At 46.7% G+C, this 26,858-nt stretch overlaps 1 protein-coding gene across 1 annotated transcript in view; it reads left to right on the top strand.

Annotated features, from left to right (window-relative positions):
- Positions 1–26,858, top strand: part of Lrrk1 (leucine rich repeat kinase 1) — a 143,843-nt gene that overhangs the window by 48,310 nt on the left and 68,675 nt on the right. Inside the window, exons 4-6 of the mRNA XM_038313710.2 lie at positions 10,297–10,468; positions 12,455–12,634; positions 13,420–13,568. Coding sequence (XP_038169638.1) covers positions 10,297–10,468; positions 12,455–12,634; positions 13,420–13,568 — 501 coding nt within the window. The remainder of the gene's footprint in view (positions 1–10,296; positions 10,469–12,454; positions 12,635–13,419; positions 13,569–26,858) is intronic.

Raw genomic sequence — 26,858 nt, 5'->3', positions numbered from 1 at the left:
TTTGTAAGGCTCTTTTCTTAGCACACACGGCTATGCCAAATGGAAAGTATTGGTATGAACATTTTTTTTGTTAGCACATTACTGTAAAATAATGAGTTTCATTTTGACATTTTCATGCATGTTATTTGAAGTTTTAGAACATATGCCAAACTGTGTGCTAAAAAGCAAGTCCAAAATACCCAGCCCCCAACACCAGTATCTCAAAGGGGATAAGAGTCAGATATTGCCACGGAAATACTTCATCAATACTTTGTTTGCATTACCTTGGTTAGCAAAGGCTTAATTCATTTAATTAAAACTTAGAAATGATTCTAGCCTGCGCTCAGAAAAGTAAGAGACTGGGGGGCAATGAGCACCACTGAGATGACATTTGAATTCACGATGTAAATTACAAAGGACCACACCTGGATGTGGGAGATAGCCTAACTGTTCAGTCCACAGGATGACAAAGCTATGTGATCCTCAGTGCTCCTGGCCCATCGGATGCTGTGCAGAATATCCAAAGCATCAGAAGATGTCTCAACGCGATCTAGAAAGCTCTCCAGTCTAAAATTTCAGTAAACAAGCAAATAATGCCCCCTTCTATTAAGAAGAGGGAATGAACCTGGGCGGTGGTGGCGCATGCCTTTAACCCCAGCACTCGGGAGGCAGGGGTAGGCGAATCTCTGTGAGTTCAAGACCAGCCTAGCCTCTAGAGTGATATGTGAGTACATGAGTTCCAGGACAGCCAGGGCTGTTACACAGAGAAACCCTGTCTAAAAAAAGAGGGGGAGAGATGCAGGTATGTGGTATACACGTGCAGGAAAAAATGCTAGTACATATAAAAAATAAAAATAAAGCATTTTTTAAAAACAAAGGGAAGATCAAACAGGTATGCTTTTCAACATTCCCCCTCCCCACCAGTGTATACAACTGAGAACTCTGGACATCCCATGGACAGCAAGGAACATTTTGACACTGGAGAGAAGAGATCTGCTACTGAGTTCAGAGCTTGAGAAAAACTTGCTGTTGCATTTGTAGAGGTCCTTTTTGCCTTTTTTACATCCCAGGCTAACCCAGAGCCAAACCAGCACAGAGACTTCAAGAAAAGCCTCTGTTGTTGCAGCTGTCAGTGGACCAGGCAAAGGCTGCATGAGAAGACAAGACGTCTAGAGGCAGCACCCAACCACGCCACAGCCCCGCATCCACCACTGTTCAGCCAAGGCCTGGTGGAAAGGCTCTAACCCTGCCAGAGGGTAAAAAGCTGCCCCAGTCATCCAAGGAGACCTGGGGTGCTAATTGGCACTAGGTGGTTATGTAATAAACCCCCAACTGTGACCACTGGAAACCTAGGGAGCACAGGAGAACTTCCTGCCCAACAGGAACCAGGAGTCCCATGCCACTGGTGCCATCTAACTCTGAGTAGTTTCTGGTTTTCAACCCCATCAGGAAGTGATGACTCCATTCCACTAATTACCTACCAGAGCTAACAAGAGTCCAAGGCCAAGACTCAAATAAGATCCCAGTCCTAAAATACATTCCCACTCATCTCCAGAACCTAATAAACAGTCTCTGCTGGGGAAGTAGAAAAACAGCAAACTGGTGGGAAAAAGGCAACAGCAGATGCCAGCAACGGGATGAGTCAGATGTTTGAAAGCTCTGACAAGAATCTAAAACAGACAGAACTCTCCAGTGAGCAAACACAAGCATGCTTAAAGCAAAAGTAAACACTAAGCGTCTCCAGGCGAAAAGTATCAGCAGAGAAATGAAAGGCAAATCAAATAGAAATTTTAGAGCCTCTAAAATACAAGAGCTGAAGTTTTCTTTTGCAGGCAAATTCAACTCTAGAATAGAGGAGACAAAGGAAAGAATCCCTACCCTGATAGTCTGAGGCAGAAGACAGAGAGAAAGATGGAAAATAAACAAACCCTCAGGGGCTCGTGAGATTTTAGCTCAACTCATGCCATCAAAGTCGAGAAGAAAACACACTGAAGTGTAGCTAAGGGAACTTAAAACTCCCCCAAAGTGGAGAAGCCACCAGCAAGCAAAGTGGAGAAGCTAGAGGGTCCCCAACATAACTCAGCAACCTGTGGTCCACACACGTCATGCTCAAACAACTATTTTGAAAATAAAAAAGTATTGGAAGCAGCCAACAAAAGCTGTTGCCTTAAGAGGAGAAACAATACGAATGACGTCATCTGACACCATGGGAACCCAGAGGAAGTGGCACCAAGTACTAAAGAGAAGAAGAAAAAGTGTGGACCTACAATCCCATAACCTGGAAAATGGCTTTCAAGAAAGAAGAGAAAATAAATACATCTGGAATGGTGGAAAACAAAAGAGAACCAATGTCTGGAAGGCTTCCCTAATGGAACAGCTCAAAACAGCAAATAGCAGAATGAGGGAGGTTGGAATAAACAGGAAAAGGAACGGGGTGAGAACAAAGCATCTGTGGATACATAAAACAGATTGCTACTTTGTCCTTAGTTTGTCTTTAAGTTCTATTTGACAAAGGAAGCAAAAGGTAACACCCCTTAAAAGAGCTCTTAATACAGAGAGGGTTTTTTTTTAAAAAGCAAAGCAATTTTCTAATAAATGTAAGATTTTAATACATCACTAGAACTGATAGAACACTGAAAACAGTATCTTCTGGTAAGTTACATATCTAGAATGCAATAGCTGAAGCAAACATTTGCTGACTATAGCTGGATATGGAGCTGCATGCCTTTAATCTCAGCACTTGGGAGGAAGAGGCAGGCAGATCTACAGAGTTACCTACATAGAGAGTTCCAGGCCAGCCAGGGCTACATAGTGAGAACAATTTCAACATAAATATCAAAGCTATACAAAAATCTGTATTTAAAAAACACTATAGCCTATTAAAATGAAATTAAAAATCAAGCTGCTCACAGAAAAAAAATTATGAAGATAGAGTAAACAAAAAACAAACACAATTACATGGCAAACTTACACTTTAATATCTACATAATTATATTAAATATAAATGATTTAAGTCCACGAGTTTAGTTCCAGTTAGGATTTTTAAAAAGAATCAGAAAATAGATATTGTCTATGAGAGACTCACTTTAAATATAATGATGTGTATGTGTGTGTGTTTGCATGTGTATATGTGTGTATGTGTGTTCTGAAAGTAATTAGATGGGAAAACATAGACCATGCAAACCTTAAGCAAAAGAAAGCAGGAGTGGCCATGTTAATATCAGATAAAGCAAACTACAGAGCAGAGAGAATTACCATGGGTGGGGAGGGTTAGCAACTAATAACAAGGTTTTGGATCCCCAAGATCACAATCTGCAGTGTTTATGCACTGGATTGCAGAGGCATGACGTTTGTGCAACAAAAGCTATGGTCTAGCTGAAAGAACGAGCTATATCCACATGGTTGCAGGAGTTTAGGTATTGTCTCAACAAATGATAGAACAATCAAACCGAAAACAGTCAAGGTTGTAGGAAAACTCAGTGCGACCATCACTAACAGGTTCTAAAGCACTGCATCCCACAACACAGAATGCACACGCTTCAATGTCCACAGAGCATAAGCCAAGATAGACTGTTCCACGGACCATGAGATAAACCTCAGCACACTTCAAAGTAATTGGAATGATACATCATATGTTCTTGATGGAGGAGTGTCTATGTGTTACTTTCATTGGTTAATAGAAACTCCTCTGGCCCTTTTATAGAACAGAAAATTAGGTAGGTGGAGTAGACAGAAAAGAATTCTGGGAGAAAGAAGGCAGACGCTTCAGGCAGTTGCCAGAGGCAGTCACCATGCTTCTCCTCTCCAAGACAGACACAGGTTAAGATCTCTCCTGGTAAGCGACCACCTCATGGTGCTATACAGATTACTAAATATGGTTTAAAACAAGATGTGAAAATCAACCAATAAGAGGCTAAAACTAATGGGCCAGGCAGTGTATAAAGAATACAATTTCCGTGTAATTATTTCGGGTGTAAAGCTAGCCGATGGCGGGACGCAGCCCAGCCGCTCCATCTACAGATTGGCGCCCAATGTGGGTCGCCAAATGAAGGGGCATGGTCGATCTGCAATTATGATTAACCAGACTAGCTTTAATATATAATATTCAGCTTTAATAAAGGAAAGAAAAGGGAACTTGCAAAAGCCAAGGTTCCAGCGGGGAGTGCAGGGAAACAAAGAGGGTCAAAACAAACAAACACGGATCTTTTAAAGGTATTTGGAGCCCTGGAGGGGTCACGCCCCTCAGACAAAGGGATTGGTCAGCTCCCCCATCATGTTCTCTAACTTCAGTAGGATTAAAATAGAAGTCAAGAGCAAGCAGTAATGAGAAAATCTCCAAATACTTAGACATTAACAACATACTTCTAAATAATCCCTGGGTTAAAGATGGGAATCTTTACACATCTAAAACACTCTGAATTGGGTCTAGAGAGATGGCTCAGGGGGTAAGAGCTTCTGTTACTCTTGGAGAAGACCAAAGTTTGGTTCCCAGCACCCACATCAGGCAGCCCACAACTTCCTGTGCTCCAGGGGATATAGCACTCTTTTGTGGGTTTCACAGGTACCTACACTCCCATGTCCACATATTGACACACAGACACACTTATGCACACCCAATTTCCTGCAAGATCAGGAACAAGGCGAGGATATTACTCTCAATATAATTCTGGAAGTTCTATTTAAGAATAATTTTAATTGATACTAATCTGGCAAGAGAGATGCCATAATCACAAAAGTGGTTCCCCAGGGTGAGTCTTTATCTTGTAGACTCTAGCACAGTGGTTCTGAACCTTCCTAATTCAGTGACTCTTTATTACAGTTCCTCATGTTGTAGTGACCCCCAACCATAAAATTATTTTGTTGCTACTTCATAGTTGTAATTTTCTATTGTTATGAGTCATAATGTAGATATTTTTGGAGACAGAGGTTTGCCCAATGAGTCGTGACCCACAGGTTGAGAACCCCTACTCCAGATGCTCTGTCCCCTGCAATTTCTCAAGATGTGGAAAATTTGAGTATATAACCTGTGGTAGTAGAGACTGTGCTCCTGCGCTCCTCTGAAATGGGAAAGAGCAATTAGAATCATAATCAATACGGTATTATTCAATAGACCCTCGATGTTTAAGCCAGGGAAATAAGGTGAAGAAGTTAAATAGAACTCGTACAGATATGAAGGGAAAATAAAACTATCCTCTATTTGCAGATGATACAGACTTCATAAAAAAGTCTATAAAAGGAAAATAGATAAGCTGTATATTGCCAAAATTCAAAATTTTAGCACCAAGAAACACTATGTTTAGAGGCAAGAAAGAAAACACACAACCTCTGGGGAAGTATTTGCTAACTGCATCTCTAACATGGGATCCATTCTGGAAGACAGAACCCGGAAGAATAGACATTAGAAAACAAACACTCCACACTCAGGCAACACACACACACACACACACACGACAAGCTGGCTTTCCCCCTCCTTGCTTCTTGTTATGATGAGGTAGAGAATCCTGGCAAAGAAGACATGGAGAAGCAGAGCTAGCTACCTCAAGGCAGTCAGGAAGAAGAGAGGAAAAAAGAGAAGGGGAGGAGCAGAATGGAGCAGGGACAGGACACTCCAGTCAAGGGCATGCCCCCCAGTGACCTCTTTCTTCCCACTGGTACTACCTACTAACAGTCCATTCCAGTATGGACTGGTGGGTATTGATCCACAGCCTGACAGAAGTGTACGAGATTAGTGGCTGGCAGGGTTGGGGTGGCAGAGTGGCTGAGCCTCCAGGAGGTAGCACGGGGCAGATTTCTTGGCAAAGGAAAGTCCTGGGTAGCATGAGTCTACACCATTCATGCATGGTGTCTGATGTTGCATAACTGGTATTGAAATCATGGACAGTTATGAAAGACATCTCCGCCAGCATAAACGGGGTGAAGGGTAGTTGAGTCCTCTCTGCTCTATACTGCGACTTCTGTAATCTCGAATTATTTCACAGCAAAACAAAAAGGGTTTTAAAATGAGAACAATATGATGCCACTCTGTAGTATTTGCAAACTGACAAAAACGAATCAATTCATGGTGTCTGCAGTCAGGGTGTTGAGTCTTCCTGGCAAGGCAGTGACTAGGGGTGGGGGTGGGGACAGCACAGTGGGAGCATCTTAACTCTTGGTTGTGATGGCAAAAATGCCCTAACAGAACAACTTCAGAAGGGAAAAGGGTTTTTGTCTGCTTATTTTGTGGTTGTGTTTTTGTGGGTTTCAGCCCATTGCCAGCCTGCTCTGTTGCCTGTAGGCATGACAGGCAGAGCACCATGGCAGAGAAGGCACAGGGGGACACAATGCTGCTTACCCTGAGGCAGCCCAGAAGAGGAGGAAGGAAGGAGTGGGGAAGGGCACAGTGGAGCAGTGACAAGAGACATGGATCAAGGGCGTGTCTTCTGGGGACCTCTCTTCTCCAAGTGGGAACAGCTATTCAGGGACCAGTCAATTCCGCTATGAAATGAACAGGATATTAACCTGATGATGAGGTCAGAGTTCTCGGGATCTAGCCACCCCCACCAGCTGAACCTTCCCTCAGCACAGGACCCTTGGGGACATTCTCTAGACAAACCATAACAAGGGGCTTCTGTGCTATGTTCTGTTCCCCTGCCTGGGGTCCCATTCACATGGGAGTTGGTGGCAGTTCATGAAACAGAATGATTCTTTCCCTGTAGATGTAGCATATCACACCTGGTAAAAAGTACTAAAGAATCAGATGAAGACTAGAGAGAAGGCTCGGTCAGTAAAGCCCTTGCAGTGTGAGGTGTGGGGACATAGGGGATAGGGGTCTGAAACCATAGTGCCAAGGGAGGGGATGGAGGGAGGTGGATCCTGGGACTTACTGGCCAGCCAGCCTGACAGAAATGGGGGTTCTATGTTCAGTAAGAGACCTTGTCTCAGAAGGTAAGTGGGGGAGCAGTAGAGGAAGATATAAACCAGTCTCCAGCCTCCACCTGAACACGCACCAGCAAGACCCTCCAAACACACTTGTTTGCCCGCTCACAAATAATTAGTTGGATAGCACACTTGGTTTTGTGTGGCTTCCCTATGAGCGTGTGTGCATAAACATGCCCTAGGAAAACCATGTGGAAGCCTCCCTTTATACAAGGAGATGAGGGTGCAGAAGAAAGCTGGCCTTTTATTTTATATCGAATTAAAGACTTCAGAGCCACCAGGCTTTCTCCAGCCAGAGAGGCAGCTTCTTTCTTCCCTGCCTTTTGGGTGCCTCTTGTCTGTGGCCGGTTGTGACATCACCCATCACCTCGTGAGAACAGGGCTTTTAAGCCTGTGATGGACAGGCGTCTAGACAGCTCTTAGTCCCGCTGGTCAGTTAATCAATCACTTGTGGCTTTTCTCTGTAATGCCAAGTGCTTTCCAGGAATGGCTGGGCTGCGGGGCACTGCGGGGCCCCACGTGGCCAGAGGAGTGGTAAATTCTTGTTTTCCAGTTGTATTTAAGTAAGTCCAGCCCCCCTCGCTTGCTTGTCAGACATGCCATCTCTAGTCTGTTCACACCACTTCCAGAACCCAACCACTCCTCCAAGGATTCCTCACTGCCCAGGAGGTCTTGAATGAAGAGAACGTGTGTTTCAGAGCCATACAGCGTGCAGTTCAGATCCCCGGTGGCTCTGTTGGTCATGCAAATCCTACCTAAGGGTCATATGTTCCCACTCCCGCCATGGAAATAGAGACAGACCCCCTTGCATAGCTGTACTGAGGACTGCATGTCATTGCAAATGAAGCGGTCATTGCAGTCAGTGCAGCACCCACTCTCCGAGAGCTTGGTGAGCGTCTCCAGCGCCCCACCTACCCATCCCTTCCTGCCTACCTGGCTCTGCCATACTTTCTGGAGACGTTTGGTTTCTTAACTGCACTGTGGGTTGTTTTACACACATCCCTGCCGGGAACTTCCCTGTCAATCCATGAATCCTGCAGTGCCCCCCAGCATCCTGTGGTCAGCTCTGCCCCTTACACATACAGGGCTTCCATAAACGTGCACAGAAGCATGGACTGACTCCTTCCTACCTGGGCTTTCCTTGTGCCTCCTCCAACATGCTAAATCAAGATCATGGGAAGCCGTCATGTAGGAAGGCCCAGGATTTCAGTAATGTGCTCCCACACTCGTGTCCCCTTTGTGTGGGCGCTGGTCTGTGAGTTCCTATTCTGCCTACCTCACAGCTTTAGATGCCAGGGTAGCTGGAATGAAGTTGGGACTCAGGCAGGGACCAGTGTCCGCCCTATCCTTTTCTTCCTTTGAACTCAAATCAAGAATCTTGCTGCTGTTTCGTCGGCCCTGGGTTCTGGTGTGTGAAGCCCCATCATTAGTTACATTCATCTATCAGTAACCTGTGGGATGGTGTCTTAGTCAGGGTTTCTATTGATGTAACACCATCACCATGGAAACCCTTATAAGAGAAAGCCTCTAATTGGGGCTGACTTACAGTTTCAGGGGTTTAGCTTATTCTCATCCTGGCAGGGAGCATGGTGCTGGAGAAGTAACTGGGAATTCTACATCCAGATCTGCAGGCAGCAGGGAAAGAGTAAGACAATGACCAGAACTGATTTGGGCTTTGGAAACCCCGTGACACCCGTCCTCCAACAAGGCCACATCTACTCCAACAATCCCTCCTAATCCCTGTCAGGTAGTGCCACTCCCAAATAACGGAGCGTTCAAATCTGTGAGCCCATGAGGGCCATTCTCAGTCAGGCGGTCCTCGGGGAGCTTGGTGCCTCCCCTGTCTCTAAGGTTCACAAATTGTCAGATGGCAGTTGAGCGCCGGCTCTCGGCTCACAGTGTCCATCTTCGTGAGCAAGCCGTTGATAACAGTGCTGTGAGAGAGGAACTCACATAGGCAGGTATAGGTTTTCTTCTGTAAAGAAAATATTGCTTGACAATTTCATACCTATATAACACGTTAAGGCCCTTTTTACCCCCCCAATTACCCTTCCTATCCCCCTCCTCCTCCCACTGAACCTCTTCTCCTTCAGGCCCCTAGTTTTGTCTTTTCCAGCACCCACTGGGTTTAATCGCTTACCGGAGCATGAGTGTTTGGTTGTGTTCTGGCTCCAGGGCACCTTACCAGTGACTGTATCGAAGTAGAAAGATTGCCCCCTCCTCCCCCAGCAACCTTTAACTACCAATAGCTCCCAGGAAGTGTGGGGGCATCATGAGCCCCTGCCCCATCCACAATGGAATATTGGTGGCCGCCTCTCCTGCAGGTCGTGTGCAGGTACCCACGGCTCTGTTGGTCCCTGAGTTCATGGTCGTGTCGTGTGCAGAAGTGTGTTGCAGTGCTCCCTCCTTGTCTCTGGGTCTTACAGTCTTTCTACCTTCCCTCCATGGTATCTCCAGAGCCTCGGAGAAGGTGGGGTGTGTGTCTCACTTAGGGCTGAGCACTCCACAGTGATTTGTTCTCAGCACTTTGAAAATTGGATTTTTTTTCTTTTTTTGGACATTTTCTTCTTCTTTTTTCATGACACTCATTATGTTATTTTTTATGTGCATTGGTGTTTTGCCTGCATGTATGTCTGTATGCGGGTGTCAGATCCTCTGGAACTGGATTTACAGACAGTTGTGAGCTGCCATGTAGGTACTAGGGATTGAACATGGGTCCTTTGGAAGAGCAGCCAGTGCTCTTAACTGCTGAGCCATCTCTCCAGGTCCAGAAAGTTGGATTTTTCACTGCTGAGCCTCCTTTCAAGTCCCAGGTATCTAAACTGCATTAGGAAAGTAAACAGAAACAGGAATTGTCAATAAAGTTTTATTGAAGCTGAATGAATGTTCTCCAACTTACAGTGGTCTGGCTTCATTTTTGGACTTTCTAACGGTGGGGAAATAACATACATTCAGGAACAGTCACACCGAACTTTGGATTTTCCCTGGGGTATGTGCAATTCTGTCTGTGACACAGAGCAACCATGCCAACCATAACTCCAGGTGCAGTGTTGCTAAGCTGTGGCATCCTGCAATGGGTCAACTCCATGCATTGCACATGGTATTTTCAACCTACGGGTTTATGCCCAAGTATAAGTTGGAAAGTTTTCCTATGTGTATTAAAATTATTGTTTCCAAATGTAATAATACAGAACTCTTGATGAGCTGGTTTCTGTTTGTGTTCTAAGCTTGTGAAGTTGAGTGTGGGTGTCCACTCTCCTACAGCCTTGGTCTAAGCGTGGTGCATCAGCACAGGGAGGGTGTTGTCATCCTGGGCGCCTGAGCCGCAGTCTTGCCGGAGACTCAGAGAACTGTTTGAAGTGACAGAGCTGGCCTCACTAAACCCTGTCCTGTTTTGACCAGGGTCAGTTGCTGAGCATCTCAGCAGCCCACGGAGATCTAGAGACCGTCCGGTTCCTGCTCACGGAGAAGCGCGTGGAGCTGCCGGTGGAGCCCACTGATGATAACCCGGCTGTGGTGGCGGCGCATTTTGGACACACTGAAGTAGTCCATGAATTGCTGGAGTCCCTATCAGGTAAAGTGCTGTGTGTGAGCTCAGTTACCACCGCCTTTTCTAGCTTTGCGTTTTCTGGAACACAATTGGAAGCACATCCTTAGGCAATCTTTTCAGATCAGTTTCTCTCACCTAGCAATATGCATTGAAAGTTACACACTGTCTTTTCATCACCCAGTATCTAACCCTTTTGATGGCTAAACAATACTCCTCCGATGGGGGGCTGGAGAGATGGCTCAGAGGTTAAGAGCACTGGCTGCTCTTCCAGAGGACCTGAGTTCAATTCCCAGCAACCACATGGTGGCTCACAACCATCTATGAGATCTGATGCCCTCTTCTGGTGGGCAGGCATACATGCAGACAGAACATTGTATACATAATAAATAAATTTTTTAAATAAATAAATAAATTTTTTAAAAAAACCAATACTCCGTTGGAAGGCTATACTATGGTATGATGCATTTGTAATTTGTTTCTGGTGAACTCACGGTGTTCTAGTCTCCTATGTCTCCCCTGTAGTTTTGGCTCAGCAATGAGGGACAAGCGCCAAAAACATTGCAACAAACAACGGGTTGAGACAGGCCCTGGAAATGATCTTCAGGTGTCGGGCCTTTGATGTCAAGGCTAGGTGCTATAGAAGAACCCTTGCATGGTTTGATATTCTGTAATTGATACCTTGAATATTTTCATAATTTTAAAGCCAAAGGCCCTATTGTTTCTGTTTCGTACCAGTGTCCCAATCACGTAGTGGCCTGGTGTGGGTGTATCTATGTACATTGAGATAGAGCTACTTTCAGTGCTTCCTCCCAGCCAGTGTTCCCATGTGTGCCTGGGCGGCGGGGAGGGGGGGACTTTATGGATAGGAATCAGTAGAGCTTTAAGGAACTTAAGAAGCAGACTGGATGAGACGAGACATAAGAAGGCAAGAAGGAGCTAAAGGAGCACTCTTTTCAGGGCTCCCATGATTAGCTCTGTGTAAGTCCAAAAGGATCTGTAGCTAGCTGACTCAGCCCCTGCCTTCGTTTACTTTTCTATTGTGATAAGACACCGTTACCAAGGCAACTTATAAAAGACAGACTTTGATTGGACTTGTAGCTCCAGAGGGCTAGAGTCTATGACGGCAGAACAGGGGCACAGAGACAGGCTGCAGGAATATCTTGGTTCACAAGGAGGAAGCAGAGAGCACACTAGGAATAGCTTGGGCTTTTTTGGGGGACCTCAAAGCCCACCCCAGTGCACACCTCCTCCAACAAGACCACACCTCCTAATCCTTCCTAAACAGTTCCACCGCCTGGGGCCTAAGCATTCAAACACAGGAGCCTACAGGAGCCGTTCTCATTCCCACCACCACAGCACCCGCCTGGCCAGCTTACATCTCTTAGACATTTGCCAAGTACTGAGCACCTTCAGAACCTGAGAGATGTGCACAAGTTTTTGAAAGGCGCCCTCCACCCTTTAATGGCAGCTCCTGGGCAGATGGGGGAAACTGTGGTGAAAAGGAACGACTCTGTGCCCTGTAATTGCGCTGAGACACAGAGGTCTAGAAGGATGTGGAGAGAGCTTAGTAAATAATGCGAGATCTGAGTGGCCCGGGTAGCCTGGGTGGCCAAAGGCTGAGCCTCTTGCATGCTCTACTGCTCCTGGAGTTTCCTGTCCTACTCTTGTGTGTGATGTGACCCTAGGGCTAATGTCAGAGGAAAGGGAAAAGAATCTAGAAAAACTACAGCAACCATGGGGAGTTCTTTCTGGCCTTATTCACCATGTAGGCATCCTTAATCCGTCAGAATCACAGGGCACATACCCTTGGTACTCAGGCCACCTATGATAATGTAGAGACGTGCTGGATGCGAATTCAAGGTAAGAACACTCTCCCCTTGTGGGAAGCATAGCTGTCAATCAGAGCTAGAATAGCTGTATTTTCTTCCTGGCCAACGGGAAGATGAGATGAGTGCAGGGAGCAACAGGTTCCATCTAGCCACACTGCCCTCTGCCTTCTCACCCCTCCAGGTCCCTGTAGCCCCCAGAGGCTGCTGAACTGGATGCTGGCCCTGGCTTGCCAGCGCGGGCACTTGGAGGTTGTGAAGTTGCTGGTGCTGACGCATGGGGCTGACCCCGAGAACTACGCTGTCAGGAAGAATGAGTTCCCAGTCATTGTGCGTTTGCCCCTCTACGCAGCCATCAAGTCAGGTGGGTCCCCCACGCTCAACCCTGCCTTGCGAAGTGTCCCACTTTCCAGTGTGGCACTCTGGCTCCACCCCAACTCCTAACCCCAGTGGCCTGTGGAAGGACTTCTATGACTCCTTCGTTTCTGTGTGTGTGAGTGTGAGTGTGTGTGAGTGTGTGTGAGAATGAGTGGGTGTGTGGGTGTGAGTGGGTGTGAGTGTGTGTGAGTGTGTGTGAGTGTGTGTGTGAGAGTGTGTATGAGGTGAGTGTGTGTGTGAGTGTGTGTGTGTGGTACATATGTGCACACTTGTGTGTGGAAGGCCAGAAGACAACCCCAGCTGTCGTGCTTTGGGACAGAGAGGGGAATCACACTTTTGCCTAGAGCTTCCCTGTTCATTTCAGTTAGCCGGCTATCCAACCCCACGGATCCTCCTCTCCTTACTTTTCTGGGATTACAATCTTACTCTATCATGCTCAGAATCTTTTTCATGTGGGTTCTGGAGATGAAATTTGGACCCTCAGCAAGCACTTCACTGACTTAGCCATCTCCTGGCCCCCTTCTCAGTTTCTTTTTCAAAATAGCCATTCGTCCCTTCTAGTTTCCCCAGTAGGTGGCAGGGACCCACTATGGCAAGTGGGACCTCGTGGGCAGCACTCAAAGAGCAAAGTCCCATAAGCTCTTGCTGCCAGGAATTGGCACATCTGGGGGGTAACCCAAAGCCTGCTCTCCTAGCACCAAGGCCTCATCAAGAAAAGAAGACTTCTGGGGCATCTGAACTCCCTGAGCTTCTCTATGCTTTGTCCATCAGGGAACGAAGACATTGCCATATTCCTGCTTCGCCACGGAGCCTATTTTTGCTCCTACATCCTTCTGGACAGTCCTGACCCAAGCAAGCGCCTACTCAGGAAGTATTTCATTGAAGCCAGTGCCCTGCCCAGCAGCTACCCCGGGAAAACAGTGAGTGGCATGGCCTGTGGGCAGGGTCTGGGACACAGCTTTTGGACAGGGCTTTTTTTTCCATGTTTCTAAACTGTCAACCTATGAAGGATCCTTTCATGTACTTCCATAAGGAAAGCTATGAGAGCATTGTGAGCCAAGACCAGGAGCTGGGCATGGTGATACAGGCAACCGGTCGTGGTGGCACAGGGAACTGGGCATGGGTGGCACAGGGAGCTGGGTATGGTGATATAGGCAACCGGTCATGGTGGCACAGGGAACTGGGCATGGTGATACAGGGAACTGGGCATGGTGATACAGGGAACTGGGCATGGTGATACAGGGAACTGGGCATGGTGATACAGGGAACTGGGCATGGTGGCATAGGGATCTGGGTATGGTGGCACAGGGAGCTGGGCATGGAGGACAGGGAGCTAGGTATAGTGTCACAGGGAGCTGGGCATGGTGTCACAGGGAGCTGGGCATGGTGGCACAGGGAGCTGGGTATGGTGATGCAGGGAGCTGGGTATGGTGTCACAGGGAGCTGGGCATGGAGGACAGGGAGCTAGGTATAGTGTCACAGGGAGCTGGGCATGGTGTCACAGGGAGCTGGGCATGGTGTCACAGGGAGCTGGGTATGGTGTCACAGGGAGCTGGGCATGGTGGACATGGAGCTAGGTATGGTGGCACAGGGAGCTGGGCATCGTGGCACAGGGAGTTGGGCATGGAGGACAGGGAGCTAGGTATGGTGGCACAGGGAGCTGGGCATCGTGGCACAGGGAGTTGGGCATGGAGGACAGGGAGCTGGGCATGGTGGCACAGGGAACTGGGTATGGAGGACAGGGTGCTGGGCCTGGTGTCACAGGGAGCTGGGTATGGTGTCACAGGGAGCTGGGCATGGAGGACAGGGAGCTAGGTATAGTGTCACAGGGAGCTGGGCATGGTGTCACAGGGAGCTGGGCATGGTGTCACAGGGAGCTGAGTATGGTGATGCAGGGAGCTGGGTATGGTGTCACAGGGAGCTGGGCATGGAGGACAGGGAGCTGGGCATGGTGTCACAGGGAGCTGGGCATGGTGTCACAGGGAGCTGGGTATGGTGATGCAGGGAGCTGAGTATGGTGTCACAGGGAGCTGGGTATGGTGATGCAGGGAGCTGAGTATGGTGTCACAGGGAGCTGGGCATGGAGGACAGGGAGCTAGGTATAGTGTCACAGGGAGCTGGGCATGGTGTCACAGGGAGCTGGGCATGGTGTCACAGGGAGCTGGGCATGGAGGACAGGGAGCTAGGTATGGTGGCACAGGGAGCTGGGCATCGTGGCACAGGGAGCTGGGCATGGAGGACAGGGAGCTAGGTATGGTGGCACAGGGAGCTGGGCATGGAGGACAGGGAGTGTGGTGGCACAGGAAGCTGGGCATGGAGGACAGGGAGCTAGGTATGGTGGCACAGAGAGCTGGGCATGGAGGACAGGGAGCTGGGCATGGAGGACAGGGAGCTGGGCATGGTGTCACAGGGAGCTGGGCATGGTGTCACAGGGAGCTGGGTATGGTGATGCAGGGAGCTGAGTATGGTGTCACAGGGAGCTGGGTATGGTGATGCAGGGAGCTGAGTATGGTGTCACAGGGAGCTGGGCATGGAGGACAGGGAGCTAGGTATAGTGTCACAGGGAGCTGGGCATGGTGTCACAGGGAGCTGGGCATGGTGTCACAGGGAGCTGGGCATGGAGGACAGGGAGCTGGGCATGGAGGACAGGGAGCTAGGTATGGTGGCACAGGGAGCTGGGCATGGAGGACAGGGAGTGTGGTGGCACAGGAAGCTGGGCATGGAGGACAGGGAGCTAGGTATGGTGGCACAGAGAGCTGGGCATGGTGGCACAGGGAGCTGGGCATGGTGGCACAGGGAGCTGGGTATGGTGGCACAGGGAGCTGGGTATGGTGTCACAGGGAGCTGGTAAGGTGGAGTAGGGAGCTGGGCATGGTGGCACAGGCACGTGGCCCCAATGACTGGGGAGTCGGACAGGAAGATCAGGAGTCTAAAGTCATCTTTCATTATATAGAGAGCCCAAGGTCAGCCTGGGGTCCATGGGACCCTTACTAACAGCAAGCAAACAAACAAGAAAAAAATAACACCATTTACATTAGCGGCAAGTTGGCTTTTTAAAACATCAGTCAACATCTCCTCAACTCAGTCTTTAAAATGTACACTTGAAGGCATGGTGGTCTCGGTCCTTCTCTTGTGGACGTGCACTTGGGTTCTCTCTGGGTTCTGGGCTCTGCCCCTTCTTACACAGCCCCATTTGCTGAGGGATGTCTGCTGACATAGGCCGAGCTCCCGAAGCGGGTTGCTTTGGAGCCAACCGCCCACAGCGTCTGAGCTTCTCTGTCCCACACCTCGGCCAGCTCTAGATACCCCACCCTGAACCTTCTCATTTTCCTATCCGGGGAACACAGCTATCAAGTGTTTTCATTTCCATGTTTTATTAATAATACTATTAAATTTTCTCACATGTTCATAAACTATTCATATCCTTGTAATGTGAGCTGCCTGCTGATGCTTATTGATTGTTTTCCTGAAGCATTAGCTTTTCATTTTCTCATTGGAAATCACATGTTAGAGATTTGAAGCCTTTGTGGGTCCTGTGTGTTGCCAGTCTTTCCCCCAATCCTTTGTTTGCTTTTTGCCTGTTTTGCTTGCGCTGACACAGATGTGAGAACAACAGCCACATAAGTTTATGTCCTTCCTTTACTGGTTCTCTGGGGTCTGGGGTGTGTAAAGGGGGGATTTCCAGTCAGGTTTTATGTAAATATTCTGCTAGAGACTATTACGATATTTTTATCCATTTAGTTTTTAAGTTTTAAGGTTTGGTTTTTCTGCTCTTCATCTCTGTGTGCTATGTGATGGGAGGGGGCTAACTCTCATATCTCTGGCTGGACAGCCAGTTAATCCAGCACGGGTTCCAGGAGAAGGGCTGTTGAGTGTGGTGGTGAACTTGTCTGCAATCCCCACTTGAGTGGGAACATCTTCAGTTTGGGGCTAGTCTGGGCTATGCAGCAAGACCCTGGCTCAAATATAATCTACACCACACTAGTGAAAATGGAGCTTCCTTTCTCCTCTGGGTTCAGATGTTACGGCTGGCATTTCCAGATAGACATTGGCATGTGTTTGGGGCTTCTGAGTACTGACTGGTACACAGGGACCAGCCCTTCCTGGTACAGCCTTGCTGTTTGAATACAGGTGCGTCGTTTAATCCTTACAGTCTAACAATACAAGCTTCCCACTCCTTTGTTTTTTCTGAAGTTAACTGTACACATTCCACCCTGCACAGTTCCCACAGGCACCATTTCCATCATATCAAATAAACGCTTTAGTTGTGCTCACGCATCTGTCTTAGCAACGGAGCCTGTTGCCTCCTTCAGCGGCCGCATTGATTGCATCCTCTTCACGTCAGTCAGGGATGGGTTTCCTGAGACTTCCACTTGGGGTTCTCAGATCACCCTATTTATGTATCTAGATGTACATTTTCTAGCTTCTCCCTAATGGTCTTGAATTGCTCTTGTTGATGTGTGATCTTTTTATTGCTTCAGCACTATTTGAAAGGGATGTGCGTCTGTGTGGTTGCCGTCTCCTTTTCCAGCCTGATGACTCTGGAAGGGGAAGAGGTTTTTTTTCTTTTGTCTTTGGACAACCTGCTTACCTGCTTCCCTTACTAATTATAAGTCTGAGCTCCTTCAGACTGGGTAATTCATCAGCAGATTCAAAAGAAGACAAATCTCCCTTTCCAGTGTGTGTGTAACCTGTTTAATCCATGTCTGTACATCACGAGGAACAATAAAAGCAGGGCAGTCATATTGCAAGCAGGTACCTCTCCTATGCCCTTGGCTGTAAGGTCTTAGTGTCAGTGAATTTTGAGCCCTGGCTTTGGGCTTCTTGACAGTAGACCCTTGTTATATTTAGGTAGGTTTGGTTTTTGCTTAGTGCTGAATTAAAAAGGCTGCTGAGTTAGGCCAAATCACATTTGAAGCTATGGCTTTTCTACATTAACTCATTGATTGAATAAATGATGGTGATAATTGCTGACCCATGAATTCTTGCAGGAAATACTTCCTGGTTTGTTTTCTATGGCTAGATTCGAACCACTGACATTCTATTTACAAGTTTTACATCTTTGTTTGTAAACAAATTGCTCTTCAGGTTTGCTTCTGTTGTTTTGTTGAGGTTTTCATGTAGCCATCCCTGCTTCTCACAACGGTTTTAGGAATTTTTCATTGTTTCCCGATGGATGTTTCATGAGTCTTTATTTTTGCTTCCTTTGAAGCCTTCAGTCATTTCCTTTGTATTCAGTTGAGGAGATCACATTTTGGCAGATCAACGCGCATTCCCTTCAGATTTTGGATGTGCCATTTAGTGCTCACCAATGCCTTTTCAAGCGCACTTCTATATCTGTATTTCTTTCCCTTTACGATGTTAAGCAGGTCAATGTTTTCTCTTTCAGACTTTAGCAAGACACCTAGTAATGGTATTTCAGTGTCCTGTCAAGGAACTAAATTTTATTCAACCCTAAACCAGTCTTCACACGTCCTTCTTCTTAAGTATTCTGTGGTTGATGAGGAGGATTCAACAAAACTCAGACCTATTTTGAGTTCCAGGGTTCATTCACCATTGCAGCTTCTTTCAGCGTATTGTCTGTACCCAAAAGAGAAAGACCAATAAATGCTTGTCTCATAGGCATGCTTGGCAGGAAAACATGGTTAACATTTGCAACATTTTTTTGGGGGGGAGGGGGGGTTTCGAGACAGGGTTTCCCTGTAGTTTCTAGAGCCTGTCCTGGAACTAGCTCTTGTAGACCAGGCTGGCCTCGAACTCAGAGATCCGCCTGCCTCTGCCTCCTGAGTGCTGGGATTAAAGGCGTGCGCCACCGCCGCCCGGCTACGGCTACATTTGCAACATTTTAATAGCAAGACTCAGCCCATGGCGAGTGGCGTTATAATAGACATTGCCTGTTAGTTGTGCTGCAGTCAGCCTTCTGTATCCCTGAGGGTGGGTTTCAGGACCCCAGGAGATGGTCCCAAAATCCACAGATGCTCAAGTCGGTCATGTGAAATGTCCTAGTATTTCTGTGTCATCGATACACTCCTTCCTGTATAGTTAAATCATGTCTATATGGTTTAGAATGCCAAATACAATGCGAAGGGAAAGTCATTGGTCCTTACCATGTAGAATTTAGGCAGAAGTGACAAGAAATAAAGTCTGTTCATTACACATATGACTTTTTTAAAATTAATTTTGATGTGGAATTAGGTGAATCCACGTGCAGAGGCCATGCAGAGAGGGGCTGCCTGCAATTCTTTTTCAGATATCTTGAGTTGAATATTTATTTTTCTGCTTACCTTGCTGATCACATTGCTTGCTGATCAAGCCACTTGTACACTATTTGTCCTTTACCAGATCTGAACTGTGGATATAGAGACATGCCCTTCTGTGCCAACATGAAAATGCATGTGACTGTGTGTACATGTGTGTCTCCTACTGCTGCTGAGTTCTACAAGGTTGCCTCACATATATGGTTTGAGTCACCTGAGAGGAGGGAACCTCAATTGAGAAGACGCCTCCAGAAGCTTGACCTGTAAGCAGGCAAGCCTGTAGAGCATTTTCTTAATTAGTAATTGATGGGTCCTGGGCTCTGTAAGAAAGCTGCTAAGCAAGTCATGATGAGCAAGCCAGTAAGCAACACCCATCCATAGTCTCTGCATCAGTTCCTGCCTCCAGGTTCCAGCCCTGTTTGAGTTCCTGTCCTGACTTCTTTCAATAACGAACTATGATGTGAAAGTAAAAACCAGCTCTCCTCCCCAACTTGCTTTGGTTTTGGTGTACCTGTCACAGCACAAGTAACCCTAACTAGGACAGAAATTGGTACCAGAAGTGGGGAATGGTTGTGACAGACCTGACCATGATGCTTTGGGAAGGATTGTGGAAGGACTGTGGAACTTTGGGAAGAAAAGCCATTGAATACTCAAAGCTTAATGCCTGGATGATAAGAATGTTGAGAGAAATGCAGAGGATGGAGGCCCGACTTGTGACGTTCTGAAGGGAAGTCTGAGAGTCACTTAAAGACTCCACTGGGACCATTGCATACTTTGAAATACTTTGCATACTGTGATTCTGGTCAGCTAGGACTGAAGAATCATCTGTAATGAACCAGAAACCAACACTACTGAAGTAAAATCTTTGCTTTGCGAGGACGATTGATGTTGGTTCAGCTGAAAAATTAGTGGTGATTGAGAAAAGACTAGCATCACTGAGGTGAAATCTTGGAAGTGTTTCCTCCGAGTCAGCACACAGAAGCTGTGTTCCAGAGGTAGCCAAGCTTGTACCTCGTACTGCCAGCTAGCCTTGGTCATGTGTAAGAGTCACCAAGGTGGTACTTGTTTTGAAGTCAAGAAGGGGTCATGGAGAGAAGTTGAGGCTTGGCAATGTGTGACAGAGCTGGGGTCCCTGAAGAGACCCCAGGAGAGGTTACTGATGAACGTGCAGTCCAGTTACAGCAAGAGATGTTAGCATTCTGGAGGTATGGAGCATTCTGGAGGTGCCAGTACCATGGCTTAACTGCCAAGAACAGCAGCAATGGTGGAGTGGAGACAGCCTGAGTTGGGGAGATAATCTGTGTGTGCTCAGAGGGTAGAGCCAGAGAAGTGACTTAGGCCCTTTGGAGGAGTCCTGGAGATTGTGAGTAGATCCCAGACATCAGACAGATTTATTCACATGGCTGGAGTTTGGTTTTACTTGGTTCGGATTATGACTATGCCCTGGTTCTTTTCTCTTGAAATAAGAAAGTATTTAACTTATTTTTTTTTTAATTTTATAGGATTCCACTTTGGTCATGGTGTGTTGGCACAGTAATAGTAACTCTAGCTATGACTGAAATTAGTACCAGCAGTGGGGTATTATGGTAGACATGACCATGTTGTAGACTTTGGATTCTAAAAGAGACTTTGGATTTTGTTTATAGAGACTTAATTATTAAGTGTTTTAATTTTTAAAGAGTATGGAACTTTTAAACTTTGAAAGGGCTTATAACGTAATAGATATTATTAATGTGTGATTTGGGGGTGAACATAAAGAAAAGCTTGACAGCGAAATGTTTGTGTCAAGTTGACACGGTGTCTATTGTACTGGCCAGTTTTTTTGTATGTTTGACCCAACTTGTAGTCATCTGAGAGGAGAGAACCGCAAGTGAGAAAATGCTTTCATAACCCTGGGCTGTAAGCAGACAAGTCTGTAGGGCATTTTCTTAATTAGTGATTGATGGGGGACTGTCCCACACATTGTGGTTGAAGCCATCCCTGGGATGGTGGTCCTGGGTTCTTTCGGAAAGCAGCTGAGCAAGCCGTGATGAGCAAGCCAGTAAGCAGCATCCCTCCATGAACTTTGCATCAGCTCCTGCCTCAGTGTTCCTGCCCTGACTTCCTTCAATGATGGACTATGATACGGAAGGTGTAAGCCAAATAAACCCTTTCCTCCCCAACTTGGTTTTGGCCGTGGCGTTTTATCGCAGCAATAGTGACCCTGACTAAGACAGGTCCTTAGCCCTCCGGCTATCTCAGTCCTAGAAATGGAGTCTGAAGCCTCCTCACATGCCACATCACACTCTCATTTTCATCAACCTTTTAGATTTATATTTAACTGTGTGTATGGGCGTGTGTGTGTGTGTGTGTGTGTGTGTGTGTGTGTGTGTGTGTGAGCTGTCTGTCTATGTATGTGTGGGATTGTCTCTCTGCATGTAATGTGTCTCTGTGTGTATGTGAGTGCGTCTCATGGATGTGTGTGTGTGTATGTGTGCGTGTGTGTGCATGCACATACACACACACACATACACACACACACACACACACAAAGTGTATCTGCCCATACAGAACAGAGACATTGGATTCTCTTGAAGCTAAAGTTACAGGTAGCTGTGTGCTATCCAGTGTGGGCGCTTGCAGCTAAGCTCAGGTCTCTGTGAGAGCCGTCTCTCCAGCCCCAGTCCTTGAGACTTTATTTTCTGGTCTTCTGGCAATAGCATACAGTGTTAAGCTCATCTGAATGCATGCATGCATGTGTGTGTGTGTGTGTGTGTGTGTGTGTGTGTGTCCATACTTCCCATTTGCATGGGACCTCCCTAGTGGGGCATTTTTCCATCTTTTCTACTACATTTATTGCTACTTTATTTCACTGTTCTCTTATTCTTACTGGTTTTCTTGTTCCTAAAGAAGATTGATATCCCAGCTTTCATACCGTATTACCTTTCTATAAGCCTTGTTCGCATTATCCCCTATAAAACAGGGAGATGTGTAGTACCAGCATAGAGGCAGTCACGGGCTTATCACAGAACTTGGCCTGCCGTACACACTCAAAGGGTTAATTGTTGTTGTTATCTTCATGCTGCAAAAGGAAATGGGCTCCTCTAATCCTGAATTCGTGTAGTGACTGGTTGTTTTCCTGCTCTTTCTTATCGTATTAGTTCATGTTGCACAACGTGAGACTGTATTGCAGGGAGTGCAGTGTGTCTTCCAAGTGGAAATATTAAAGTACAAAGACATTGCTATCAGCCCTCTTGCTGCCCGGCAACTAAGACAGTGGAGCTGCCCAAACACCCACATCTCCTTCAGGCGTAGCTCTCCCCAGATCTCTCAGTTTCTGAAGCAAGTCATGCAGGTCTCATGATAAGTGAGTGTCTTGCTTTCCTGAGCTGGAATGTCCAGGGGTTTCAAACTCTCCACATTCAAACTGTACCTCCACACTGACCAACTCACGCTTCAGGGGTGGGACCTGGCCTCAGGAGTTTTTTAAAATATCCCAGGTGGTTTCAGTGTGCCCCAGATGTTGACAGCCAGTGACTTTGGTTTTCTTGGTATAATGCTGAAGCAGAGAAAGTCAGAGATCTCTGATCCCTTCTGCAAGATGTCTCCCACCTCACGTGCCAAGGCTAGCCACAGGCTTGGAAGTGATGAGTGCATCTTGCCAATGAGAAGACAAAGTAATGACCACACTGCTCTTCCCTCTCCTGGGCTTCTCTGCTCACATCAGAAGAGGAAATGAAATCGTAGCGCACACAGCCTGACTCATTTGAGTTCCCGGGCTTCCCGGAGCAGGTATTATTTTTGTGATTCAAGTGGATCTCAAAGACAAGTGTCCTGGAGTGGGTGCATTGGCCTTCACAGTGATGCCACCAAAGGGCAGAGAAGAGTGAGGGCCAAAGAGGTCCAGGTGAGCTCAGCACCTTTCTGGGTATCCTGTGGGACTGACCTGAGCTGGTGTTATTGTCGGTGTCCTTCCAAATACTGAGCTCCAAATGCTGGCCGTTTAAAGAGCACTTTGCCTATTTGATACACTGCCTGGAAACGCCCTTGGCTGTGTTGCCATTCACAACAGTAAATTCTGTAAAGTGGCCCATCGCCCGGAAGAACACTGGTGATGGAGGTTACCTCCAGGGACATTTCTAGGGTGTGCCATCTTGTTTTGTGTGTGGAGCCTGCTTCCCTCACTGGTTTATGGGGTTTGTTTGGGGAACACAGTTTCACTGTGTAGCCCAAGCTGGCCTTGAACTGGCAACTCTTCTACCTCAGTGTCCTGAGTCCTGAGGGCCCAAGTGCACCTTAGAGGATTTTTTTCCGGTATATTTGGGCAGGCGCTCATATAACCCAGACTGGCCATGAACTTGCTGTGTGTGGAGGACGGCCTTGAACTCCTGCTCATCCTGCCTCTGCCTCGTAAGCGCTGGATGGCAAGCATTCCCTGCCATGCCCATCGTTAGTGGGTACTGTTTTAATGTCCTTCCCGCCTCTCTGTAAGCCGCAGCTAACACAGGGGTCGCAGCCTTCACTGTGTCTCTGGGTGGAACACCTCTGCTGACTGAGTGGGAACTGCAGAGAAGCCCTTGATTATATTCCATGGCATAAGGCTCCTTGGATTCTGTTGCTGTTTGGGTAAGGAAGGTTCCAGAAGCCACGATGTGATCAGATCTGCTTAGAAACACTTTTTTAAAAAACTTTATTTTATGTGCATTGGTATGAAGGTGTCAGATCCCCTGGAACTGGATCTTCAGACAGTTGTGAGCTGCCATGTGGGTGCTGGGAATTGAACCCGGGTCCTCTGGAAGAGCAGTCAGTGCTCTTAACCACTGAGCCATCTCTCCAGACCCCCTCAGAAACACTATTTAAACAGTAGAAGTGAAGCCAAGTGAGACCTGGCAAAGCCATTTGATCCTTGGTGTCCATCTTAAACGGCCAGATTCTTGCCTACTGAGAGCCTCGCTCATGGCTCATGATGGACAGCTGAGCACTGTTGCACTGTAATGCAGCAGGAAAATAGCCTGTTGCTTTGACACCTAGAAAAGAGAACCTAAAAACACCTGGAAAAGCTTAGCCGGGTTCTGGAGCCTTAGCCGTCATCCTGGTGCAGCTGCCAGCGGCAGGCAAAGGGCTTGCTGGGCAGTTGAAAGGGTTGGAAATAAACAAGGACTGAAATTAATTTCGAAACAGCTTGGTGTGGAAATGATTTTCTCTTTTACATCTCTCAGCTGAGTAAAGATAAATTAGATCTTGCCACTGAGAGTTTGCCATTCGTATTCATCTTTAGATTGTCTCTGACTTACATAATTTAACCACTGGTGGTCCCCCGGCCGGTCTCTGCATTGAAGCTGAACATCAGGTTGTCAGTGCTGAAGCAGGTCTTTGTGTGCCCTTGGTGGGTCTTTTATCTACACACTGCACAGGGAGGGCCAGGGGCATCCAGGGAGGCTCCTGCCTCTGTTGGGCCTGAGGGAGCTGCCAACTGCTCCGACTGAGTAGGGGCTGCATGCTGGTTAAACCTGTGGTTGTGGACCAGAAACTCTAAGACCTTTGGGGAGCACTTTCCTCCTAGGTAAGGTCTCACACTTGGTGCAAGGGATTTTCTTCAAGAACATTTATGTGCGCGTTGCCATCATCCTAATTCCTTGAACCCCCAAGTGACTGAAGGTTCTATTTCCAGTGGCAGAGGCAGAAATTAGCATTCCCAAATTTGTCTCAAGATTAGTGAGACTCCAAAGAAGTAAAGGCAGTGATGTCAAGATCCCGAGTTCTCTCAGCCTGGCCTATTCACCCCCTACTTATGTGAGAGGAAGAGAAAGCCATTTGCTACCCGCGGAGGATCAGAAAGCAAACTCAGACATCTTCCTGTTGATTTTGCTATTCCTGGTCTTGCTAAAGTGGTCATAGCCATTACCTATGGCTCTATTCTTCCCATGGTGTCAGTTATCCTAGATAAAACCATGCTTAAGTCTTAAATGGTTTGCCATTCCAAGTATCATGGTGAGCTCTCACACTCTTCCGACCCGTCCCTTCCCGGTGTGACGCACCCCCCTGTCCAGTGTCTCCATGCTGGAGTTTATACCTGATTAATTAATAGTCACTCAGCTCCTAGATAGATTCTCAGAGTATTCCAGGGCTCATCTTAACTAATCCTTATTCTACTAATAGTGGCCCAAACACACAAGAGGAAATGCTGGCAGTTCAGATATACATTTTGAGAGAAGGGCAAAATTTACTTGACTTCTATTATAACTTTTTATTATTATTCTTTTGTTAGTTTTGTTGTTGTTATTTTACTATGTGTGATGTTCAAATTTAACTCATATAACTGGCATAAATATATACACATACACAAATATATATACATACATGTGTATGTGATATATATAAATATAAATATATATGTATACATATATATGAGCATAGTACATTTAGGGCTTGGTATTAGCCACAGTTCAAGCATCCCCAGAGCTCTCAGGATGTCTCCCCATGGATAAGACAGGATTGCTATGTTCTACACAGGCATTATTTTTCTCTGATCTTCACAGATTAACTTTCCAGTAGATGTTCATCCTGTCCTGTGGGACATAATACAAATGGAGCTGTCCCGTACAGCAAGGCCTCTTAAAGAGTTCCCCCAATCACAGCCTCTTTTAGCCCAACAAATTGTTACCGGTATATAGCTGTATAAGATAGATATACAAATCAAACATTTACTTGTAATAAATCATAAATAGTTCTATTTCAAAACAATTCTTTGTTACCTATAATTTACAGATCACTAGAGATTAAAGCAAATTTGTGTACTAATGAGGTGGATGTACTTGCTCATTTTTACATAAAGGATTAAATCTCAGTTGAGTATTTGATGCTGCGGGACTTAGAGCTTCGTCAGTATGGTTCAGAAGCAGCTGATAATTTGATTTTCTATGTCACAAAGACCATGTCACATAAATATGTAGTATAAGGTATGATTAGGGCCATCTCAGAAAGCTCTAGAAATTCTGTTATAATCCCCAGAAGGAGCTCATTGAGTGGTTGTTTTTTTTTTTTTAATGAAACTCGTCCGCAAATCAAACTACAGTTTCTAAAATCCCACAGTCTAGCACAATACAATCTATAGGTATACTTATCATACTTACATGAGACGTGGCAGTTGGGAACTCTTGGAGATTTTTGTTTTCCTTAAACTGTTATGTCTCTGTAAAATTTTATATGTAGTGAAAAAGCCTTGCATTTCATACCTTAGCCCAGCCTCCAGACCAAGGGGTTTCAGGAGCCTTTGTTGGCGTGCTGGGACAGGACAGTGCTCCGTGCCAAGTGCCTGTGCTGTGTGCTTCCACCTGTGACTCTACTGAAGTCACACCACACCACACGGGCAACACCATACAGGTGACGCCAAACAGGTGACATCACACAGTAGCACCACATGGGTGACGCCACACGGTGACACCACACGGGTAACAGATGACACCACACAGGTGACAGACGGGTGACACCACACGGGTGACATCACATGGTGACACCATATGGTTATACCACACGGTGACACCACACAGGTGACATCACACAGTAGCACCACATGGTGACGCCACACAGTGACACCACACGGGTAACAGATGACACCACACAGGTGACAGACAGGTGACACCACACGGGTGACATCACATGGTGACACCATATGGTTATACCACACGGTGACACCACACAGGTGACATCACACAGTAGCACCACATGGTGACGCCACACGGGTGACATCACATAGTGACACCATATGGTTATACCACACAGTGACACCACACAGGTGACATCACACAGTAGCACCACATGGTGACGCCACACGGGTGCGCCCTGGCTGCTCTGCTGGAAACAGCTCAGGTTTAAGACAAGTTCTGTTAGAAGCCTTCTACTGTTGCCAAAGGTTTGTGACTCCTCCACACCACCACCCCATGTTCAGTTTCATAGCCCCATATGGGGTCACAA

The sequence above is a fragment of the Arvicola amphibius genome, chromosome 12 (genome assembly GCF_903992535.2).
Source record: "Arvicola amphibius chromosome 12, mArvAmp1.2, whole genome shotgun sequence".
Taxonomy (NCBI): Eukaryota; Metazoa; Chordata; class Mammalia; order Rodentia; family Cricetidae; genus Arvicola; species Arvicola amphibius.
Note: the sequence above shows the minus strand (reverse complement) of the source record. Positions and strands in the feature narration are given on the sequence as shown.